Source organism: Eulemur rufifrons, chromosome 9 (assembly GCF_041146395.1).
Source record: "Eulemur rufifrons isolate Redbay chromosome 9, OSU_ERuf_1, whole genome shotgun sequence".
Lineage (NCBI taxonomy): Eukaryota > Metazoa > Chordata > Mammalia > Primates > Lemuridae > Eulemur > Eulemur rufifrons.
In genome coordinates this window covers 15,790,802-15,816,443 of record NC_090991.1, presented here as the reverse complement: position 1 = coordinate 15,816,443, position 25,642 = coordinate 15,790,802, and the positions used below count along the sequence as shown (strand labels likewise).

At 40.4% G+C, this 25,642-nt stretch overlaps 1 protein-coding gene across 3 annotated transcripts in view; it reads left to right on the top strand.

Moving 5' to 3' along the window:
* Positions 1-25,642, top strand: part of VPS53 (VPS53 subunit of GARP complex) — a 137,544-nt gene that overhangs the window by 41,153 nt on the left and 70,749 nt on the right. For all 3 annotated transcript variants that reach the window (XM_069483508.1, XM_069483507.1, XM_069483506.1), the window contains 6 exons: positions 136-251; positions 1,893-2,012; positions 11,773-11,851; positions 14,513-14,656; positions 15,133-15,275; positions 17,581-17,722. In XM_069483508.1, the coding sequence (XP_069339609.1) occupies positions 136-251; positions 1,893-2,012; positions 11,773-11,851; positions 14,513-14,656; positions 15,133-15,275; positions 17,581-17,722 (744 nt within the window). The remainder of the gene's footprint in view (positions 1-135; positions 252-1,892; positions 2,013-11,772; positions 11,852-14,512; positions 14,657-15,132; positions 15,276-17,580; positions 17,723-25,642) is intronic.

Here is a 25,642-nt window from a genome sequence, read left to right as displayed (position 1 = left end):
TGTATTTTCGCCAAGGGCTAACCTGAGATTTTTTTCCTTGTTTCATTTGCATTAGTTTCTTATGGTGCTACTTGCAGAAGCATTTACATCTTTCTTAACCTCTTCCTTTCTCTCCTGTGGTTTTTCTATATTTAGGTGAAAGAAATCACCCGTGACATTAAGCAGTTAGATCACGCCAAACGCCACCTGACCACCTCAATCACAACACTGAACCACCTGCACATGTTGGCAGGCGGCGTGGATTCCCTGGAGTAAGCAATGTAAACTTTTCTCCTTTGAGTCCACAAGAAATGTGTCATATAAAGAAAATGGCGTCATAGGTTTATACACTTCTCAGCCAGAGAAGTCTCACCATCCTGCCCCACTTTCTGCAAACTGACCTTGAGTGTTCTGTACCATTTTTGCTTTGTGCCCTCTGGTGTTCAGAACTTAACAGACACCTGAAGCTTTGAAGTGAGGTGCAGGTGAGTCTGAGGGAGACCCAGAAAGCCTATGAGAATGACTCCAAGAATATGGACCATTTCACATAGTACATCTATACCATTAAGGCAGACAAGGTGATTCGGGCCCATAATCACTCCCTGTGGCCTCTGCCTTGGCAAGTCTTCGTGCTTGTGCTGGGCTGAGTTGCAGTGTCATTGAAGAGACCACATGGAAACATCTTTAATTTGTCGTTCAACCCACTTTTTTTTTTTTAACCCATTTTTCAAAGGCAGTAGTTTCCTTTTTGGCTTACAGAGGGAATGAGACGTGAGAATGTTAGAAATAGTGTTAAAAGGAAGAGCTGGTTATTTATCACAAAGCAGCGATCCAAAGCTTCCTTTGCAACAAGATTCTGCCATTCCGGTTCACGTCTGTGATCTGTCTCAGGCTGGGGATTGCCCCTGCCCCAGCCTCAGTGTAATTCCATGTGTGGACAGAGTAAGAGCATCTCCAAGGAAACCGAGAAACAGTATCCAAAGTCTTGGGGGAGAAGAGAGGGGAGAACGCATTGAAGGGAAGCAGAGGAGCAGGCAGGCTCCCTCCTGGGCTCTCCTGGGTGTTGCCTGAGCTCCAGGGCATCCGTTCTCCTGTGAGCAGTGGCCAGCGGGAGACCAGAAGAGCAGTCTCCTGTGTTCCTGCCCCAGGTGCTCAGTGTTGTCCACCAAACTGTCAGACCAGGTCATGGTAATAACGTAACACCTTAGCTTGAACTTGACCCTGTCTTTTTCAATGCCTCTTAAGGAAAACAGTAAATTATAAATTTAATCTAAAAGCCCAACCCTAATGAAAAATTTAGATCTAATAGTTTGTACTTCCTCCCTATAACTGTTGATTTTGTCAGCATCCTTTTATTTAAGCTTCATTTGCCTTAGCACCAGGGCAAGTAGACATCTCTGACAGAGTGGCTTATCATTGCCTTAAAGCCTACAGATTTGAGTTAACATGTAAATGCATGTAAATGCCCTAGAAAGATGTGTTTGGTTTGCCCAAATGCTGTAATCCTCAGATGGTAGCATCCCTACCCCTGTTCTCTGCCAAAAGCCTGCTAATCCTATAATGCCCCACCTAACTCCATAAAGTCTTCCCAGATTCCCCTCCCCCAACCCAATGAGAATTCATCACTCACACATTCGTTTGGAGCCCCCATAGCACACAACTTGTACTTCTGTATAGAATGTAGTTCATCCTGCTTGGTATTAGTTAGGTCTGTACTAAATGATGTCACCTTGTGGATTTGGACCAGGTCTTATTTTTTTCCCCTAGTGCACAGCGCCATACATATTCAGTGCTCAGTGAATGCTTATTAAATTGAGTTAATGTCTGTGTTAGAAGTAGAGTAGGTTGTTCCATATCTTTATCTTGTGTCCTTAGTGTTTTTCTAGGTCTTTCAACTTGTTATTTCCTTGCAGAGCCATGACCAGGCGAAGGCAGTATGGAGAAGTTGCTAATCTCCTTCAGGGTGTAATGAATGTCCTAGAGCACTTCCACAAGTATATGGGAATTCCACAGATCCGGCAGCTTTCTGAAAGGTAAAATGACACTGGAGAAAAATGCTTTTCCCTTAAGAAAAGATGGTTCTAGGAAGTGCTTATGCATTTAGCTCAGCACGTTCATTGTAGAATCTTACTGTATGAAGGGACCCCGGGTGTTACCTGATCTGATGCAGGCATTACCCCTACAATGTCCCTTACCATGTCTTCTAAAGACAGTTGCAGTTGTGTATATGAGCAACTCTGCATTTGTGAGGAAAACTGTTCTAGTTATCTATTTCCTAGTAACAAACCACCACAAAACTTAGCAGCTTAAAACGATAATTATTTTGCTCACATAATTTGGCCTGGCTCAGTAGAAATAGCTTGCGTCAGCTGAGACAGCTCAAGAGGGGACCTTTGCTCAATCGTGGCTGGCAGGTTCGTGCTTGCTGTCAGGTGGCAGCTCAGCCAGGCTGTGGGCGGGGCTCCTTTCTTGTCCTCTGTGGGCTGCTTGGACTTCCTCATGGTAAGGTGACTGGGTTCCAGGAATGAGCATCCCAAGAGAACTGGGCTTGGAAATCACATGGCATCACTTCTGCTGTAATCATAAGGCTGCTAAGATTCGAGAAGAAGGAGCGTAGTAGTCTTCCCTCACCCCCTAATGGGAGGAGTGTCAGAGTCACATTGGTACAAAGAACATGTGGGATGGCATATATTGCTGTGACATTCTTTAGAAAAATACAATGAGCCACTAAAACTTCAGATATGACAAAAAGATGACTTTCTCTCTAACCTTATTTTCTTCCTACTTTTTTTTTTTTTTTTTTTTTTTTAAGAAACAGGGTCTCATTGTATCACCCAGGCTGATCTCAAACTCCTGGGCTTAAGCAATCCTCCTGCCTTAGCCTGAATGTTCAGTGAATGTTTATTAAGTTGAGTTGATGTCTGTTTTAGGGATAGAGCAGGTTGTTCTATATCCATATCTTGTGTCCTTAGTGTTTTTCTAGGGTTTTCAACTTCTTATTTCCATGGAGAGCCATGACCAGGCAAAGACAGTATGGAGAAGTTGCTAATTTCCTTCAAGGTATAATGAATGTAACTAGTAGCTGGGACTACAGGCGTGTGCTACCACTCCTGGCACGCCTTCCTGGTACCATTGAGTTTTAGTCCCAGATTTGGATCCAATGGAAGGAAAGCCAAACGCTTAGAGAGAAGGAAGATTAGGATTTTAAAGGATGTTGAGGGATGGTGAATTCAGTGACTTTTGTATTAGAAATGGCAGCGGGGAGAATACTGAGAACACAGAGACAATCACCGTTGACAAATCCTAACAACCTTCCTTGCAGTAAAGAAGAAACGAAGGGGCTACTACTTAGCAGCAGCCATAATTTTCCACTCTGCCTTCCTGATAAGGCCTCACTGCTACGGGCTTCTTTTTTCTTAAGTTTCTTTATTTTCAGTTATACAAGTAATACATATATACATTTTCTTTTGTTTAAAAAAGTCACATATACAGATGAAACTTAAGTTCCCTTAAGTTTGAGCTATACCTCAAATTCCGTTGTTCTCCCTGGAGGTAGAACTCCATTAAATGGATATTTCCCCAGACTTCTATCTGTGCATTTGCATAAATCTATAGTTTCAGTTAATGATTTTGTTTTGCTTTGTTTTGTTTTATAAATAAATGGTTTCATACCATATGTTTCATTTTGAAACTTGCTTTTTGTTTTCAACCTAGCAACGTATTTCAGAGATGTTTTTCCACATTCTATTTAATTGCTGCATACCATTCCGTAGAATAACATACCACAGATTATCCATTTTGCAAGCACTAGATTGTTTGTTTCTAATTTATAAAATATATCCCCTTTTGCACATATGCAGGTATTTCTCTAGGGTAGATTCTGGATCATAGGATTATATATATTTAAAATTTTAATAACTGCTGTCCATTTGCCCTTCAAGGAAGCTTTATGTACCTATAGTACCGTCTGTACAGTATGTGAATGCTCATTTCTCTATAGCCTCAACAACACTTGATATTGTCATTTTTCATTTTTATTTATCTGATGGATGAAAAATGGTATCTAGTTCCTTTAATTTTCATTTCCCTGGTAACTAGTGAGATTAGTATTTTTTCCCATTAATGATTCGCCATTTACATTTCCTCTGCAAAGTATCTGTTTATATCCTTTGCCTGTTTGTCTATTGAGTTATCCCTTATTGATTTATAGGAATTATCTATATATTCTAGATATTAATCCTTTGTCAGATCTAGGTAGATTTTTGTCTGTAAAACCATCTGGGTAATCTTACCTGTTTTAAAGGCAGATCTTTGACTATCCTTTCAATTTTTTCTAATTAGTCTATTTAGATTTCCTACTTTTTAAAATTTTATAATTGTAAAATGTATATATAACATAAAATTTACCATTTTAACGATTTTAAAATGTACAAAACAGCGATATAAGCATATTCAGATTTTTGTGCACCTATTGCCACTATCCATTTCTGGAACTTTTTCATCATCCCAAACAGACTATGTCCCCATTAAATAATAACTCCCCATGTCCATCTCTACCCAGGTCCTTGTAAACTCTGTCCTACTTTCTGTCTCTATGAATTTGCCTATTCTTGGTCCCTTGTGGAATCAAACAATATTTGTCCTTTTGTATCTGGCTTATTTCACTTAATGTTTTCAAGGTTCATCGGTGTTCTAGCATGTATCAGAATTTTATTCCTTTTTAAGGCCGAATATTCCATTGTGTGTATGTAGCACATTGTGTTTCTCCATTCATCTATTGAGGGACATTTGGGTTGTTTCCACCTTTTAGTTATTGTATGATAGAATAGGCAAATCTATTGTTTGGCATTCAGCGTTGTCTGTTAAAGACCTGAAGTCAATCTGATTCTTACTTCCTTACAAGATAACCTATTTTTCTTTAGTTTTCTTTTGCTCTGGAAGTATTTGAGATTTTAGGGCTGGGGGAAGTCAGGAATTTTACTAGGACATAGGTCTTTTTTTATTTGTGATGCTCTGTTCTTATAGAATTTTTAAAGACTCATGAATTTCTTAAGTTTTCAGAAATGATTCTCCTTTGTTCCTTTCTTTGAGTAGTCTCTATGCTTTGTCCCTTTGTTCTCTCCTTATGGAATTCTTACTGCATGAATACTGGGGCTTCTAGAATTGCTGCCGTGTTTCTTAATTTTTCTTTCATACTTTCCATCTCTTTGTCCTTTTGGGCTGCTTTCTGAAAGAATTCCTTAACTCAGTCTTCCTGTTTTAATTTATTTTTCACTTGTGCCCATTCTGCTATTTGCCCTAGCTGTTGAATTTTTATTTTAACAATCCAGCTTTTTAATTTCTAAGATATCTAGCTGATTCTTTTTTCATGGACATAATATACTCTTAAATCTTTCTGAGAATATAGATTATATATATTTTAAAGCTCTGAGTTGCCTGTTTTATTTCTTGTCCTCCATTGTAAGGTCTTCAGTTTGTTGAATATGGCGACTTGCTTTCTTGGTATTACCGTTCTTCAGGTGTTTGGTGATTCCTAGCTGAAAGCTCATTTTTGGTGTTGATGTTCTGTTAATCTGATCAAGAATGCTCTTTTACTGCTAAGTGTATCACAGACAGTGCTTCTAAAGTGAGACAGGGCCATACCTGGAGGAACCTGCCAGGTGGGTATGCCAGTGGCTGATCTTCTGGGCTTGGAGGCTCCCTGATCTTCCTGGGTGTCGTCAGTCCCTCTGGACTCTGCTGAGGCTCTCAGACCCAGGGGCCACAGCTGCTGAGCATTCCAGGTAGATGTGGACACTGGCTTAGTTACTCCAATTGCAGGGACCCAGCGTATCCCACTGGGCCCTCCTTCTGCTCCTGGTATCTGTTACCATCATATCTTTCATTTTTGAGAATCATTTTTGGGCAGCGATTTCCTTCTTTAAGCCTGTGCTCCCAGAGGGTCCTCAGAGTTGCTAGTCCACCACTTCTTTTCTTCTGGATAAATCCAGTTCTGGATTTTTATTATAATAAAATCTTTTCATTATTTCTGAGGATCTGGGCCAGGAATGGGAGGTTGCAACGCGTGCTCAGCGTGCCATCTTATAGTGGAAATGCCAAAGAACTATTAAGAAATGTTGGAACAGAGTTTGGCAGGGTGCGCGGGAAGTCACCACCCCTTCCCTCATCCTTCCTAACCCCTTCACACTTAGAGCTGGCTGATTGCCATATCAGACTGGGAATGTGACACAGCCAAGAAAGCAGACAAATGGGACTTTATGAGCTGCAAGAGAGAAGGAAGCTGGGATGGAGCAGGCAGACTTGCTCTCAGTAGATGGGGAAGAGGCAGGAGGCCAGTATCTTCTACCCCTACTCTTGTGATAACCCAGAGTTGATCTGTTTTTCCCATTCATTTATTGTTTCCTTCATTTATCTAACAGATTATTGCCTATGCCTTTTCTGTATCCTAGGCCCTGTGTTGGGGTACTGAAGGCACAAATATAAGAAATACACACTCTTTGCCCTCAAAGAGTTCACCATTTTTATATGGAGAAGAAAGATGCTAATAGAAAATTTTAACACAGCACAGATGCAACAAATGTGGTATGTGCTATACAAGGTATAGCAGGATCTCTGAAGATGAATAATGCAGGGCCTTAGGGTTGGGGTCATAGAAGAGTTCAATTTTAATCTGTATTTTAAAAGAACAGGTAGGACCTTACCACCACGACAAGGAGGGAGGAAAGAAGGGAGAGAAGGAATATCATGGTAGTTTGAGAGACAACCGAGGGTGATAAGGCTACATAGGTCATTAGGGTCAGATTTTATAAGCCTTGCTAAAGAATTTATTTTGGGGACAGTGAGAAATTTTAAGCAGGGAAGGATATGATCTCATTTGTATTTTGTAAAAGTCTGCTGGATCATAGAGGTACAGGGACTGAAGATTAGGAGTATATTCTAGAGTAGAAAAGATAAGAACTTTATAAGGCAGTGACCATGAGGGCAAGGAGAGGTGTTTAGGAGTTGATTACCAGTTGGTGGTATGGGAGGGGCATTATTGATGGCAGGAATGTGACAGAATTGGATTTTATTTATAAAAAAACAATGTAGGGATTCAATAAGGGTGCCAAGACCATGCAGTGGGCGAAAAGATAGTCTTTTCAAGAAATGGTGCTGAAGAAACTAGATGTCCACATGCAGAAGATAGAAGTTGGACCCTAATCTAGTATACCAAAAATAACTCAAAATGGATCCATAACCTAAATGTAAGACCTAAAACTATAAAACTCTTAGAAGAAAACATAGAGCAAATTTTCACAGCACTGGATTTAACAGTGATTTCTTGGACATGACTCCAAAATTATGGAGCGAAAAGAAAAAAATAGATAAATTGGATTTCATGAAACTTTTAAAAATTTGTGCATTAAAAGACACTATTAACAGAGTAAAAAGCCCACAGAATGGGAGAAAATATTTGTAAATCATTTATTTGATAAGGGATTAATATCCAGAATATATAAAGAACTTTAAAACTAAATGACAACCAAAAATTCAATTCAAAAATGAGCAAAAGACATTTCTGCAAAGAAGATATACAAATGGCCAATAAACACATGAAAAGGCGTCCCGGTGCCGGTATCTATAGTCTGTGCGTATGCCTGTGGTCCCAGCTGCTCAGGAGGCTGAAGCAGGAGCACTTAAGCCTAGGAGTTCAAGGCTGCAATGAGCTATAATCAGTCATACCACTGCATTGCAGTCTGGGTGGCAGAGCAAGACCACATTCAAAAAAGAAAAAGAAAAAAAGAAAAGATGCTTCTATTAGGGTGGGAGGTGATATTTATTGTGGTTTTGATTTGCAGTTCCCTGGTGGGCTTTTTAGTTTGATGTAGTCCCACTTGCTTGTTTTTACTTTTATTGCCTGTGCTTTGGGTGTGCTCTTTTGTTTTCAACATTTTGTCAAAGAGGTAGCTTTATAAATTTGAAAGAACTTTGCAATCACTGCTATAATTTTTCCCTTAAAAAGAGAAAATCCAACATTCTACAAATATATTTCAGTGCTCTAGACAGTCATTATCATCTAGGGCTGCTGGAAACAGAAGAGAATTTACTTTTCTTTTAGTTCATTTCTCACTAATGGTAATAATTTTGTATAAGTTAATATGTGCTAAGTAACACTAAAAAGAACATGAGGAGAAAGCTTCTTGTTTTCAGTGCTTGACTATAATTGTTTTTTAAGAGGTACTAAAAGTTTAAGGAAAGTCCAGACTTATTATTTTTAGCATCATTTCTGGTGAGTTTTTCTCCCTTATGTTTACGTAGTGATGGTAGAACCATCTGGAAATGATAGAAATCACTGTTTGTTTTGAGGGGGTAGGGAGAAGGCAGGAGAGTTCCACCTTATGCATTGCTTTTAGTATCTTGCTGTCTATAAATTGTAGAAAGGTTGTATTCTGAAACCTTCATATATTTGAAATATGAAGTTCTTGAGCCTTGATTTGAATATAGCTATTTCTTCCAACTACCCTTCTGGCAAATGCTTAAACGTTTAATGTAGCATTGAAGGAAAGATTTTTTTTCTTTAATATCTTTACATTTCAAATCCTCCTGGCCTAAGCATATCCATGAAAGCAAATGTTTCTAGTCACAAATCAATATTTCCTGACAGAGAATGGAAGATTCTTGCATTTTCTTAAAAACCATGAAACCTTTGAACTAAGAAGTATTTTTCAGATCTATTTCTAACATCTTCTATGAGAGGCTTGGCAGGTTGGGAAGTCACATGGTGTAGTGAATGAAAAAAGAACTGAAGCAGGGAGTGGAACGGCCTGATTAGCTGCACGGCTTTGACACATTCTTTCGGGGCCTCCTTCTCAGTTTCAAAAGGATGAGGATTGTCCTTGTTGATCTCAAAAGCATCCCACTGAGTCATGCTGAGATTCTAGGTGAAGATTTTTTTATAGTGCCTGTCTGTTTGAAAAATGTAGCATCTGACTAATTAGCCATCCTGTTTAGTACAGACTCTTTGTATTTGGGAGGACGATGGGTTTATTGAATAGGAATTGTGGAGGGTATTTTCTTTGGGACTGTTATTGACAAGGTAACGAAAGTGTCAGGGTTACTTTATCCACAAATGTCTGAATAATTTTCATAATCTGCCATCCCTCTGCAACCATCCCTTATGAAAAACTGATAACACATTTAGGAAAGGGCACCTTTGAACAACCCTGAAGTCACATGGCAGGAGGATGCCAGAAACTACTTGGTTGACCTTTCGTGCAGAGCAGCGCCATGAATCTTTTGTTTCCTAAGAGTGACCAACATTGGGTCGCCACCACACAGTGGGCTGAGCTTGTTTAGATGCCAGGAGGAATTGTTATTTACCCTATTGTCTATGAGGTGTAGGGAGCTTTCGTAAGAATGGATAGGAAATCTTGGTAGTTGAATGCATATATCTGCTCTGCTGACAAGAGTCTCAGTTGATCCATCTCTTTACAGTAGGGAGTTAATTTTCACTGTTACAAGAGGAAGAAATTTAAAGGAGTGAGGCCAAAGGTATATTCTTTTCTGTCTGTTGAATTCTTTCTAGGATCCTGTTTAGGCAATTGATTATAAAGACTACAAGTCACGTCTCACCCTGCAAATGCGTGGGATTGTGATTTGGTTTTATAGATAACATCAGTAATATCTGTAAGAGGATGGTTGCTCTTTCTTCTGAATCACTGACAGCTACTTCAAAAACTATTGTTGGGAACATTTATATGCAGAAGCTTATTCTTCTGCTCCAACATTAAGTGTGCATCCAACTTGCAGCCCCCAGTAAAGCCAGCTAGCGCTGTAAGATGGGTGTCAGAGTACTCAGTACTGGAGGACACAGAAAATCATCTAGTACAGGCCTCTATCCCCACCCTCTTATTTCATAGCTGTTCTTAGTTGTGGCCCATGTAAAGGAAGTGACTTATGATTACACACAGCTCACTCGTCACATAGCTAAGTCTAGCCTATCTCACGAGGTGACTTTGAAAGCGATCAAAGAACATGGCGAGGAGGTCTGTGTATCAGAGTATGGTGGTTCACCCTTCCTTTTGTACTCTGATATCCCAAGTCCCATCCTAGGCTTTGGTCGTCTTTTCAGCCACCTCAGTTTCAGAGTCAGCAAGAATGTGGAATTAGAGAATGGGGGTTGGAGGTGAAGGAGGCAGTGCTGGCCCGTCGGTATTGTCGAGATGGTCAGTGGCCCTGAGAATGTGACTGTGAGTGCCTCTGGCCAGGGATGGGACTGCCCTCACAGGAGTCCCTGTGGCTTAGGAGGGAACTGGTGCTGTTTGTGTGCTTCTAAGAAGAGAGGAGGAACAGAGAGGCCTGAGCCCCTGGAAGCTCTGTCTTGCGACCTGGCACCAAAGGAGGCCATCTGTTGGCTTACTGGGTGGAGATCACAAGATGCTTTCAGGTACAATTTTATGAAAGCATGTTCTTTTATATTAGGGTTGACACTCAAGGAATGTTTCCCACTGTCTGTTGGGCTACTCTGGTGGATGCCCTGATTCTGGTCTGGGAACCTGTTGCAGTAACAGCCTTCTCTAACTCATTTCTGGCCCCCTTGAAAACTGACTGAAAAGACTGAAAACCCACCTATAAGAGAGGTTTAAAAAGTTTTGAAGATAGTGGAAAAACCCTGGAAAGTATTTGGAATAAGGCATAATTATAAATATGCCGCAGGAAAAAATAGACTGTTTCGAGTTGTGCCTATCCCCTTACTTAAAAAAAAAAAATCTCAGCAGATTGCCAGGCACTCATTAGTAGCCAAAGAAATTGTGGTTTTGAGCTGTTCACCATTTCTAGAAACTTCATAAAGTTAATTTGGAAGGAACAGGGTGGAGACCAAGGAAGGAAGCATGCTCTTTTATGGTGTTTCTAGCAAAGATAAAGTATTTGCCTCTGGCGCAGAGCAGTCCGGCAGGGCCTCAGAGCCCAGCTCCACTCAGCTCTGGGAGGTGGCCGCCAATGTCAGGTGGCTGGCAAGGGACGTGGAGGACACAGGGACAGAGGGCATGATCAATTGCAGGATGTGATGTGCAGCTCCTGTCTCATCCTTCTGCTTTTTCCTCTTGCATTCAAGCTGACAAATAGCCCAGAGCTCCTGGTGTACATGCAACCACTGCTAAGGACCAGCCTCTCCATTCTAACTGGTTTTTCTTGGAAATTCCATCTTCATATTCACAAACTTCTGAACTTCAGTGGCCTTCACTCTTCATTAGCAGTTCGTTTTGTCATTTGGCTCTTTTTTCTTTTTACTTTAGAAAACATTCTTTGCATTCATTTATTTAAAAACTTATCCTGTTGTTGGTTTCTGGGATTAAAAAACAAAAACAAAAACAAAAAAAACACCCTGAAAGAGTATGGAGCCCTCTTCACATTCTCTGCTCCAAGGATCGGGAGAGCAGTTATACCAGTCATCCAAAATGGATTTACATTTGAGTTGGGTGTTATTCTGTAACATTGTCCCACAGCATAACTACTCACTAATGAAATTTTATAACGATTAATATATACTACCTCACGACAGGTGAGGGGTAGCCTAGAAGAACTTTGGGGGTATGGAAAATCCATCCTGAGAATAAATTGGATGCACAAGCCCTGGTCATAAACCTGCTCCTAACTGGTGTGTGACCTGTCTTACCTAGTCACACATCCCTGTCCCTTTCCTGGATGATCTCTAAAGACGTCAATAGTTCTGACCCCTAGAGATCAGTGCATAATCACCTGTGGGTATTTGAAAATTATACCAAGGGGTGACATGTTCCCTTTTCCTCGCAGAGTGAAAGCTGCACAGACTGAGTTAGGACAGCAGATCCTGGCCGACTTTGAAGAAGCATTTCCTTCCCAGGGTACCAAGGTACTGTTCTGCGTTTTCCCTCCAGTCTTTAGATGTTATCACCATTCTTGCCAAATTCCTACTCACTACAGTTGCCATTCGTTTATCATTCCAAAAGTGTTTGCTGGGAGCTGCAAGTCTGTCTGCTGTTGAATACAAGTTTAGGGTAATGAGACCATCCTTGATTTTAAATATCCCTAAGTGACATCAGTTCCTCATTTGTGTTCTTCCGGCATCAAAAATGAGGATTTGTTTTGGTTTAAGTTAGTACATATATGTCAAACCTTATATCTTGTCTACTCTATAAATTCCTCTTTTCTTATGGCTGTGTTTTAAAAAAAAAAATCTTGAAGCCGCAATGTTTTTTAGGGTTGTTATGTAACTTATTGGTTTCGGTCTGGTGCAAAGACAACTAGGAGGGGCATCCATGAGCTTATGTAACTCTCCGAGTGACACGGTTCGGAGCCTCACTTTTAATAATCATAATCCTGTTCTTTGGAATTAATGCCCTTTAGCTCTCACTGGTAACGGAGCTATTTGTGTTGTGTCTGCAAAGCCCACAGTACTTCACTTATGAGCTATTGGTTACACTTCTCATGTAACAAGCTTTCCCTCACTTGGCTGTCACTGTGCTTGGGTAACTGCGTTTAGCTCTGTCCTTCAAACTGTAGCAGATGTCATCTTAATGCTTTGCATGTGTCGGGGGTGGGGGGAAGAGCCCATAGAAGCTTTTTTCCTCTATTATTTGAGCTATTTCAAGAGACAGAATCGTTCAAGGCAGAAATGTCCTGAAGCACGCAGGGGTAAGGAGCCTTCCGTGCTGAACTTGGTGGGTGGAGAGAGGGGACATACATTCATTTACTGAGCCAAGGAACATTTCCTGGATCTGCTGTATAATTCAATAACTGGAAATATCTTCACCATTTTTTGTGTGTGCTCCATAAAAGAAACTTAGGAAGTAGGTGGGTGTGGTTGGCTCAGCTTTTGTAGATTACTTTCTATAGGAAACCTGCTCCTGATTTTAATGTCTTCATATTTTATGGCTGTCTGTTAGTAATCAGGTATTTATTATAAAGCACTTCTCTTTGAGAACCTCATATTCCTTAGTCATCTGATATAACTGCAGGGAGGGAGTAGATGTTGGAAAGCCACTATTCCTGTTTACTACATGAGGAAAATGAAGGTCAAAGAAATAGAAAGGATTGTGAGGCTCTTCACTAATTGTGAGCACTGGACTCTTCTCAGGCCCCAGACAGCTTTGCTAGACTCTGCTGCCCTTTCAAGAAAGATGGATAAAGCCCATCTTTATTATTTAGAGGAAACTAACCATGACCTACTTTGTATCTTTTTTCCCAGATCCCACCAGGCAGATGAAGTTAAATGGTTTTCTTTAACAGCATGCCTTCCATTTCTCTGGCTCGGTGACTTCATGTTTTTTTCTTTCTTTCTTTTTCTTTTTATATTTTGAGTTTTCTTTTGTCCTTTTTAAAATCTATGAACTTTTCTTAAAGGTCTTGTGTTACTATTCCTATTTCACAAATGGAAATCAAGATATTTAAAAAATTATCCAAGATAACCTGGTAAATTGTCTGTAAATGAAAAAAATCTGAACCCGTGAACCTATAGGTTTTAGCTTCTGTGACTTCTCCATCAGATCAAACCCTGTCATCCAGAGGCAAGAGTTGAGTATTTAGTATATTCAGCGGACGACATAACAGCCACTCAGCATGGAACAAGTCAGCATTTTAACAATTTAGGTCTCGGGCAGTTTATGTAACGATTTGAAGCACTTGAACCTCAGTTGAGATGGATAGAATTGGAAAGAATTGATAAAAAATTAAAATAAAGATTTGGGAGAACCTTATTCATCATCTAGTTAAAGTCTATTATTTTTCAGGTGAGGTTGGGTAACTGCGCCAAAGCTACGTGGCTTTCTAGCCAAGGGTAGATTCCAAGTGTTCTTTTTACTGTCGTCCACTCAGCCAACCACATCCATTCAGTGATTTACTATAAAGAAAGTTTCAGCAAGACTGACTTGCCTTTGGTAATAACAAAGGCCATCCCATCGTGATGTATCAGTACAGCCCCTGATAACCTTCCACTGGTCTTTTCAGGCTTGGGCTGATATCACAATATTTTACCTTTGGCTGTCTGTCTCGGTGGTTGACTATCAGTGAAACAAGTCTGGTGTTTTTGAACCTGGTTTTAGGTTTTAAAGGCTACCGCACTGTTTGATACAAATACAGCACTTTGACAACAGGAATCCCAGAGGTTGAAATCAGGAAAAAAATGGCACAGGTGGGGAGAGACTGGTGTCATTCTGGCTTTTGGCCTCTTCGACAAAGTCTTAGGCTGGTGTCATTCTGGCTTTTTAGGTCTCTTTCAGTTTTGGTATTCAGAAAGTAAAATTTCCTTTGATCATTGCTGGCCCTATTTTCTAAAATGTCTCATTGCTGATTCACAGGGTAGTTTTTATGTTGGCTACTATGAGATGAGCTTAATGATTCCTTCATGGAGAAACAAGTAACTGACGTATCCATCCACAATAGAAAGAATGAGTGTCAAGGGAGTAAGAGTAATGCTAACAATAAGAGAGAAACAAGAAGTAGCAGCTGTCAGAGGCCATGCGATTTAAAGGTTGTTTCTGGCATTTGAACTGGTGCATGTTGTTTGTTTTACTAGAGGCCAGGAGGACCCAGCAATGTCCTACGAGATGCTTGTCTGGTTGCTAATATTTTGGACCCCAGAATCAAGCAGGAAATCATCAAAAAGTTTATTAAGCAGCATCTGTCAGAGTATCTAGTACTTTTTCAAGAAAACCAAGATGTAAGTATTGACCAAATGAGATCAGATGTAACATTTGAATTTTATTGAAAAATGAATGCTGTCAAACCTATTGATTTATACTTTATTTGGTATTACTGACTTATACTGACTTAGAGTGTTGATTGTTGAATGATGACTCCTAGGGACTAACTTTACAGTTCAGTGGTTCTTAACAATTTTGAGGTCACTGATCCTTTGGAGAAATTAATGAAAGCTACAGATCCTCTCCCCAGAAAAATGTGCCTATGCATAAAACTTTGCATAGTTTCTGGAAATATACAGACCCCCAGAGCCCAATCATGGACTCCAGGTTAAAACTTCTGGATCAAGTGAAAAAGGTAGCTTAGATTCTTTAAAACCTTAAGAAATACAGAGGTTGGTTGTCTTTGTCTTGGGTCTGTGTTTTTACATGTTTCCTTAAACTGTTAATACTACTTCTAAGCACTGGGCTGATTTCTGTTCCCTGCCTTCATAAGGTTGCCTGGCTGGACAAAATCGACAGACGCTATGCCTGGATAAAACGCCAGCTTGTGGACTACGAGGAGAAATACGGCCGCATGTTTCCACGTGAGTGGTACATGACGGAGAGGATTGCAGTGGAATTTTGCCACGTGACAAGGTAGAGTCCAGCTCTCTGCTGGTTCTGGTGTTAATTGAAATTTCGAATTCAATCCCTCCCACACCCCACGCCCCAATCTCTAATGGTTTCATGTTGTCCTGTGGATTGAGTATCGCTTCCAGATTCTGCCAAATGGTTGATACCACCTACCACTACCCCCTGCTATAACCCCACCCTCTGCTGCCCCCTTTGCTCCAGAACCTTCCTTTTTTGTACCTCTTGCCTAAACAGCCTGCCCTCTCTACTTCACCAGCTCAAGACTCATCTACCAGACTTACCCACAGTGATTCATCGCCCCCACATTTCCCCCACATCTGTATCACATATATCAGTGGGTTGTGTATATATCCATCATCACTTGGATTTTCTGACTTACTGGATAGATAGTTCCATAGAGACAGGGGTAGTATCTACTTTAATAACATAGTAGACACTGAGGAAATATTTGTTGAATGAATTTCCCACGCCTAATACAGTGTTTATAGTCTCTGGATAGATATTAAATAATAATATTGGCATCTGAGTGTTCTAAGCATTTTAAAGACCTTCTCTCATTCATCCTCTCTACAGTATCCATGGGTATAGCCCAGAGCCATAGAGTCCCTTATATTGAAAAATTAAAGCCCAAGAAGGTAGATCAGTGTATCTACAATAAAGCTAGAGCCAAACATTTATATTCTTTATTTACAACTATACTACAACAGTGTTGGTAACTGGCTCTTATTAGTTATATATTCCCTTCTAATAGTACACAATTAACACCTAACTCCAGATTAATAAGAGGCGAAAAACAAGGCCCATATGTAAGCATAACTCAGCCACCTTAGCATGATCCATGATGGTCTTCTTTCTTAAAAATCACAGGAAGTACAAATTCCATACTTTAAATACATTCTGGGAAAAAACTGAGTTAAGGGATGTTGACTTTTTTTAATAGACTTTATTTTTTAGAGCAGTTTTAGGTTCACAGCAAAATTGAGCAGAAGGTATCCCTTCCCCTACACATGCATAGTTTCCCCTATTGTCAGCACCTTCCACCAGAGTAGTGTATTTGTTACAGTCAATGAACCTATGCTAACACATCATTATCACCCAAAGCCCATAGTTTACTTTAGGATTCATTCTTGGTGTTGTACACTCTGTGTGGCTATTTTGTTGTTGTTGTTTAATTTTTTTTTTTGAGATGGGGGGGTCTTGCCATGTTGCACAGGCTGGACTCAAACTCCTGGCCCCCAGCAACCCTCCTGCCTCTGCCTCCCAAGTAGCTGGGACTGCAGGCATGTGCCACTGTGCCTGACTCCATTCTATGTGGCTACTGTTTTAAGAAACACATATACTATCATAGATTTGCATAACCTTGTAGTATTGATTGAAAGCTAGTTGTTCTCATCTTCTAAATCCTGATTAGCCCAAGAGTGAAGTCCTTCAGAAACTAATAACTAATTCCCTTTAGCCTACAGTTCAGCAGGCTTGCAAACTAATTCTATGAGAAAAAAAATGAAGCCTACAAGAGACTGGAAGTACACTCAAGCCAACAAGTCTCTGTGAGCGTCAGTACCTGCCATTGTTGTCTCAGCTAATGGCAGTGTTGCTGCCAAGCTTTTATTGTTAGAATTTTGGCTAAAATCCTACAGATATATCATTCTCAAATAAACTTGGAAGCTCTTTGTTTGATTTTGTCACATATTTGTGTGGGAAGATGATGATAGCTTAGTCCTTACTAGGCACTCACATGTCTCTGTTACCTAACAACTTACATTCTGAAACACAACACTTGAGTGAGTTGCACATAAGTTTTACAGGCAGGGACCACCTAAACATGTATGTGTCACTCTTTACATGGGAATTCCCATCTCTCACATGTATTTCCAGGGTTCCTGCTCTCTCATTGAAGAGATGGTTATTGAGCTCTCTGGAAGAGGGAGGGCTTTATAATTCAGTAATTAATGACTTGTACAATTATATGGGATATATACATTTTAATAAAATAGTAAATGCATCATATATATTATTAGCAAATTATTGAAAAGTTTAAAGATCTAAACCTAGTAGTAACCATGTAAACAAATTAGCATCCATCCATAATCCTTGATTTTTTTGACTGGTAGATAATTTCACCTTAAAATTCTCATCTAGAATATATATTTCTATTTCCCAGGTGTTAGACTAAGCAGGTAACAGACAACAGGATTTGAAGTGACCACAGACATTTGTGTGTGTGTGTGTGAATATAAGTTAAAAGCCATTTACTTTGTCTTATCCTGAATGGTCATTTTGACAATATTCTTATCTGTGTGTTTTGAAGGACAGAACTTGCCAAGATTATGCGTACCAGAGCTAAGGAAATTGAGGTGAAATTGCTTCTTTTTGCTATTCAGAGAACAACTAACTTTGAGGGATTTCTTGCAAAACGCTTCTCCGGCTGTACCCTGACAGATGGAACCCTGGTAAGAACTTCCTGAGGGAGGCTGGAATGTGAATTGATGGGTTGGGTCACTGGGCTTCACCCCAGTGTTTCACTGTGTGGTGATTCTGTCCGTGGGCTTAAGTGTGTAATCCCCTGTTTCAGTGATTTCTCTGAGTTAACATGAAAGTGATACAGACCACTCGGTGTGGCTTTACTGTTTCTCTGTTACATAGTGCTTCACATTCTGAGAAATCTTCTATCATCATTTTATCTAAGTATTGATCCCATGTTACAGATTAGTCATCTTGTGAGTCATAGAGGCCTCACTTATTTGGTCATAAATACATTATTACTTTATCAGTTATCAAATTTTATTACAATTCGGATGTGTTTTTACTTTAGGGTTTGCCTTTTAACATCTCTGGTGAGCAAACTAGGACAATGTGTCTCTGTAAACCTCAAAGGTAGATGAATAGGTCTAGGGACTGTGCACCTCTACTGGACAGGTGGAATATAGCATTGCTAGTTAAAAACATTTCATCGCTGTGGAGTCAAAGACCAGGTCCGGCTGGGCACAGTGGCATGCACCTTGTAATCCCAGCTACTTAGGAGGCTGAGGTGGGAGGATCGCTTGAGCCCAGGAGTTTGAATCCAGTGTGGGCAACATAGCAAGACCCCATCTCTTAAAAAAAAAAAAAAAAAGGACCAGGTGCAAAGTGTCTTTCTGAAAACCTCTTTTGGGAGCCCCAGGATCCTGCTGACACATCATTGTGCTTTCTTCAGATTTCCTATCTATGGAGAAACCAAATTTCTATGTTTTATGGTAATTTCTGTTTACATCGTTATATACACGCAGGCTTTGAATTCCTTGAATGCAGGAATCAGACTCATCTCTGTCCCCTAGTCATGCAAAGAATACACAGAACTCATGCCAGCAGGAATGGAGAGGGAAAGAAGAAAGGAGAAAGGGAAGAAGAAATCAAAGTTGAGAGACTCATACCTCTTGAATTTTCTTTAAAACTGTATTTTTTTTTTAAAACTGCTGGTAACAATAGAGAAGCAGTGTGATTTAGTAGCAAAATCCTTGGGCCAGCCATCAAGAGAGACTTGTGGTGTGGTACTGACTCTGCTGTAACTTAGTGAATCGTCCTGTCTGTTAAACGAGAAGAATAGACTACCGTCTAATAGCAGAGTACCGGGGGAGTAAACAAGACATAAAACCCAGAAGCCATAAAGAAAAGTACTGAAAGGTTTGGCAACATAAAAAGAACAAAATTCTGTTTGGAAAAAGAAACCATAAACATAATTAAGGGATTAAAAAATAGTTTAAGCTCTGTAAGACAAATAATGTCTAGCACATAAAAAGGAAATTGTTAAAAATCAATTAGAAAGAGATAAGTAAGCCATTAGAGGAATGAGTACAGGGTCAAACAGACAACTCACTGAAGAATTTAGTTGGCTAATAAATATGGGGAAAAAAACCCAGCACAGGATACTATATTTCCGACATCAGATTGGCAAAAAAATTTACAAGACTAACAATACAGAATTTTAGTGCTAGTATACAAATTGGTACAACCTTTGTGGAGAATAAATTGTCATTATCTGTCAGAAATTTAAATGTGCATGTCCTGTGAGGCAATAATTTGACATCTAAACAAGAAGTTTACAAAAAAATGCATACATGTAGAGGAAGATGTACATAGGAAGAGGTGAACTGCAGCCTTAAAAACAAAAAATTGGGGTATTTCTATAATGTTCGTCATTGAAGAATGGTTAAATAAATCAAGGTATATCCATACTATGGAATACTTTATAGCAGTTTAAAAGTAGAGAAATGGGGGATATTTTAGATGTGCTAACATGGGGAAAAAACCTCTCAGATACATTGTTAAGTGCAAAATGTGAGTTACAGCCCAGCACATATGGTATGATTCTATTTATGTAAAAAGCAAAAGGCATGTTTATATATATAAATGTGTAACTAAAAGATCTGGAAATGATAATAGTAGATGTCTCTGGGGAAGGAAGTTGGAGTGAGAGTAGGTGGAGAAGCAAAGAAATGGTTTTTTTCCTTTTACTCTGGTATTCTTCTTACAAATTATCTTGTACAAATACATTTATGTTCTTTTTGTGTACTTTAACAAAGGTATTTTTCAGTTGTTTTAAAATGAGGGAGAAGGGCCAAATCAGTGATTTCCAAACTCTCTCTTCTAACAAAATCTAATGGGGAATCCAAACACAATAGCTAACCTTTTTTGAGCATCCACTGGGTGTCCCACACTGTGCTAGGTGCTTGTACCTGCAGGCAGTCACTTGGCTTCATCAACCTACCATAGGAAGTAGATGCTATGCTTATTGTGACCTGAGGCCACAGAGCTAATATGTAAAAACATAAAAACTTCACTGCTCTGATTGAAGCAGGGAGTCAGGGCAGGAGTTGGACCTGGAGTCCCGCTCACTTATTCACCCCTCACCTCAGCTACCTTCTCTGGCTCCCATCTTTCTGGCCGTAAGATCCTGGGACTTCAGTGGAATCCTCTCTTTGCCCCACAAGACCTGCCTCAGAGTAGGTGAATGGGGCTGGTCCCTCAGGGCACTGGGCTGCAGAGTGGTGGCGGCAGCAGCTCAGTTTTAAGGCAAGACAGCAAAGCCCTGCCTGCTCAGGCTCACTTATGACTTTATTCAAATAAAATCCAACTAGAACCATAAACCACTTTGCATACTTGGCAAACAAAAAAATACTCTCCTCTCCTTGCTAACTTACATTCAAAATTGATTTCTTTTTAGTAACAAGGGGGAAAAAATAGGCCACAAAATGGATGAAAATTCCTTTAAAGAAAATGCAAGTCAGAAAAGGAAATAGTGAAGAGAAATGCCATTGAAGGGAGTGTGTATCTCTCCTGAGAACTGTGTGGTTGGCTTCAGCACCCCCTGATTTCCTCGTGCGGGCTCTCCTCTCTGCCCTCCCCAAGCCATGCTTCTGGCCTGGTTTCCAGCAGAGACATGACAGCACTGGGCTCGGCCCTACAGAGTCTGCTTGGGGACAAGAAGGTTTAAGCTTTGAGCACAGACCCCACCCTGGGAGGAGCCCCTGAATTCCCATAGCTTCTTGCTGTGCTCTGTCAGTAAAACATAGGCTAGTCTCTCTGAGCCAATCATCTGGCTGACCAGATGAGAAATAGGTCTCAATGAAGGATGCTTGAATAGCATTAGTGCCAGACACCTGTTCTGAGCTATTTTTCACCTCCTTTGGCTGGACCCTACTTCCTGGTGACTTTTGTTTTACATTCAGAGAGCTACAAGATCACAGGAGAACAAATGGCCCTGTTGAATCTGATGATAGAGTAGCCAGTAAACTTAGGTCTGTTTAGAACACACTGGAATTCTCACCTGTCCAAGGAAATCCCCTACAGGACAAAACTGCTAGGGTCACGAGAGCAGGGAAAGACCCTCTCTGGACAAGCTGAGGCTGCTGAGCAGGGTAACCATGTAGAGACCATGAAAAACTGACAGGAGCTCTACTTAGGTTTGCAAAAATAATGCATTTTTGTAGAAAAAAGGTATAGGACTGTCAAAGTGGCAGTGGACAACTGTCTGCCACCTTCGGTCCCAGGGAAGACAGGGCTGGATGTGCTTGTTTCTCAGGGCAAGACCCCTCTCTGCCTTAACTCAGCAGGGCCAGGCTCTTGGAATGGAGCCGTTTCATCTCTAGGCAGATACTGTGTTCTGTGGTGGTGATCAGTGGTCAACTAGGAGCACTTGAATCTTTTCCCCCAGTCCCTTCGTTTTTGGTCTTCCATGTTTGAAATTTTCTGGCAGAACTGGTTTGTAAATCACCCTTCCAGCTGTTCAGTTGTTACTTTCCTCTCTTATCATGTTTGCAAAGAGTTTCAGATAATAAATCCTTGGCCAGAAAATCCTGCTGAATACCAGGAGCTCTTGATTCACCCCTCTAGTTGGTCAACTGTCTTCTCTGCAGGTTTCTCCAAATTATTCAACTTCACCATTCAATTAAAATTCACCCTCTTCCTGGGACCATTCTTTGTATCAGTTATCATGACCCAGCAACCATTCTACATTCCAAGTCCTGACAATGGCCGTCCAACAGCCTTTAAGGATTCTGCCTTAAAGATGAGTTTCTAGAAAGAGAACAGAACTGCTGTGGCCACTTCAACTAGGCAGGCCAGGTCTGGAAGAATCGGTTCACTGCAGCTCTGCTGTGGGGAGATGTGAAGGTTCTCACTATAGATGATGTTCACACTGAGCCTGGTCCCTGCCATCACCTCACTCTGGGCCAAGTGGGGCCTTCTTCACCTTCTGCAACCTTGAGTGTCAGGGACCTTGGTGAATTAGTCATGGGTACTGATTATTATTCCAACACAAAGTACTGGGAAGAGGCTGGGCTGGGCCAGGCCAGGGGTTCCAGTTGGCCTGACCTACCTGAAGGCTTGCTGCTCCCCAGCCCTTGCTACCTTCCATGCTGCCTTGCTTCCAGGATATGCTTTTTGGGAAATCTTTTTTGGCCACCATTTTGTTTCATAGTATCAGATATAAACTATGAAATGAACCAAGGGATATCTTGACACCCTTTAATATATGCCATATTTCACAGAAAGTTAGTGAATTCCTTGGAAAGATACCATAGAGCAAGTAAGAAGTCAGCCAGGGAGCCAAGCTGGCCAGAGATCCTCCCTTGCTGCCCCTCCCCAGGCCACACCCCTCACCTCTGCCCCTGCCACCCCTTCCCTGCATCATTCAGAACCTTTGAAGTCCTTGGACTGTTGGACAGTGAAACAATGAGGGCAAGCTTGAGAGCCTGACTAGCTCACCAGAAAGACCTGCCCCAACTCAGTTTCTCCTATCTGATCAACGGATGCATCGTCTTTTGTTCTTTTTCTAGAGATGCAACTTTGACATCTGAGGGAACTTGAAACTGAAAGTGAGAGGTGCGACTTTGACATCTGGGGGAACTTTCGACTGAAAGAGCCTTAAGGACAGGGCTTGTTTTGTTTCTACTGTACCAACCCTAACAAGTCATATGATGTCCTGTGCTGTAACTGTGACTTGTAGAAGTGGGCTGCCGGTACTTCTTCCAGTTGCCTTAAGTTCTGACCCTCTAGGAGGGATTCAAGATAGTCTGTAAATTAAAATGCCTTGAAATTAAAGGCAAATGTCTGGATGTGATTTAACTATACCCATATGCATTATTAGTGACTCGATGATTACATTCAAGGTGAACAAATCATATTCAACCTTCTGCTGATAGCAGAGTAGATGGGGTTGGATTTTGTAACAGCCTCATCGATTGGGAGGTTTTTCTTTTTAATAAAATAAAAAATGTTCCCATTTCATGCAGCTGGATTTCCCTTCCTCTTGGCCATTGCATAAGTTGCCTTTCTAAATAGAATTGTCCTTTGTCTTACAGGGATCATTTTAATATGCACGTATACTAGCCCAGTTTTAAAAATTATATTACAGGCCGGGCGCGGTGGCTCACGCCTGTAATCCTAGCACTCTGGGAGGCCGAGGTGGGCGGATCGTTTGAGCTCAGGAGTTCGAGACCAGCCTGAGCAAGAGCGAGACCCCATCTCTACTAAAAATAGAAAGAAATTATATGGACAGCTAAAAATATATATAGAAAAAATTAGCCGGGCATGGTGGCACATGCCTGTAGTCCCAGCTACTCGGGAGGCTGAGACAGGAGGATCCCTTGAGCTCAGGAGTTTGAGGTTGCTGTGAGCTAGGCTGATGCCACGGCACTCACTCTAGCCTGGGCAACAGAGTGAGACTCTGTCTCAAAAAAAAAAAAAAAAAAAAAAAAAAAAATTATATTACAAATATAGAAACTATAGACGCAGTTTGAGCGTAAGAGTGTTTGCAAAAGGCTCACTACTTATGAAAGCCCCCACACAGAGTCTCATCCTACCCTTCTGTCTTCCAGCAAGTTGACACCTGCATTGGGAAACCGTGCAAGAGGAGGACAGGCAGGGCTTCCCAGTTCTGCCACAGTGGGAGGGCTTCTGCCTTGAACAAGGAAATAGCTTTGCCTTATCTCATACACTCCCTTCAGTGTGGGAAAATAACTTATAAATGTTTTATTGATGCTAGAGGAATGTATTCTTCCATTTGAATAACATCAAATTCATTAGATTAACTTTTGTTTGTTTCTGAGAAGAGAGTGATACATGATCAGTTTAGAAAATTTGGAAATTATAGGCAAGAAAAAAAAAGTCATCTGAATCAGAGATGAGGATTTTGGTGTGTTCTTTCTCTACATTTTATACAGTTGAAATTGTACGTTTTATTTTTTTATTTTTTTTTTTTTGAGACAGAGTCTCACTCTGTTGCCCAGGCTAGAGTGAGTGCCGTGGCGTCAGCCTAGCTCACAGCAACCTCAAACTCCTGGGCTCAAGCGATCCTCCTGTCTCAGCCTCCCGAGTAGCTGGGACTACAGGCATGCACCACCATGCCCGGCTAATTTTTTCTATATATATTTTTAGCTGTCCATATAATTTCTTTCTATTTTTAGTAGAGATGGGGTCTCGCTCTTGCTCAGGCTGGTCTCGAACTCTTGAGCTCAAACTATCTGCCCGCCTCGGCCTCCCAGAGTGCTAGGATTATAGCCACCGTGCCCGGCCAAGATTTCAATTTTGATGAAGTTTATCTTATTTTTTTTTTTTTGTTCTTGCTTGTATTTTCGTGTCATATCCAAGAAACTGTTGTCTAATCCAAGGCTACTAAGATTTACCTGTGTTTCCTCGTAGGAGTGTTACAGTTTTAGCTCTTACATTTAGATCTTTGATCCATTTGAGTTAATTTTTTTATATGATGATATATATATAATTTTATATCCTTCTTTCCTTCATATATCTTAAGTGCTTTTCAATCCTTGCATAATATTTCCATATATAGATATTCCATGATTTCCCTAAACACTCTTTTCTTATTAGACCTTAGTCTTTTTTTTTTTTTTTTAAGAGACCAGGTCCATCTCTGTCACCCAGGCTGAAGTGCAGTGGCACACTCATAGCCTCGAACTCCTGGACTCAAGTAATCCTCCTGCCTCAGCCTTTCAAGTAGCTGGGACTACAGACATGCCTGGCCCAGCTAAATTTTTTTTCATTCTTTCCTATTTTTTACATATATATATATATATATATATATATGCATTTTTTTTTTTTTTTTTTTTTAAGAGAGGCTCTCACTATTTCTCACTATGTTCTTCAGGTTAGTCTTGAACTCTTGGGCTCAAGCAATCCTCCCACCTCAGCCTCCCTAGTTGCTAGGATTATAGGTGTGAGCCACTGCGCCCAACTCTTCACTTTTGTAAATACGGCTATGTGAACAATTTTTGTTTACAAATGTCCACATACTAGAGGAATTATAGTGTCAAAGGTAGGAACATTTTCAAGTTTCAGATAGCCTCTGTTTTAAACTGCTTTCTGGATTCTCACTGGTTCTTATGAATGCAGCTTGATCTCTCCCAGCACTGAGTCTTAATATTAGTCATGATTTATTAAGCTTCAGAAGAGGTAGTCACTCCTTGTTTTAGGACATCTCACAGTGTTAATGCACTGATTCCAAATGCAAAGGGGAAACTCTACCAAATAAAAAAGGCAAAGCAATCTGATTTTTTTTTTAAATTACAAGTTTCCACTCCTAGGTATATACCCAAGAGAATTGAAAACATGTTCACATAAAAACCTCATATACAAATGTTCATAGCAGCATTATTCACAATAGCCAAAAGCTAGAAACACCCCAAATGTCCATTAATGGACAAATGAATAAACAAAATGTGGTATAGCTATACAATAGAATATTTTTTAAGCATAAAAATAAATGAAGTACTGACACGTATTACAATATGGATGAACCTTGAAAACACTATGCTATGTGGAAGAAGCCAGATGCAAAAAGTCACACATTGTATGATTCCATTGATAGAAAATGTCCA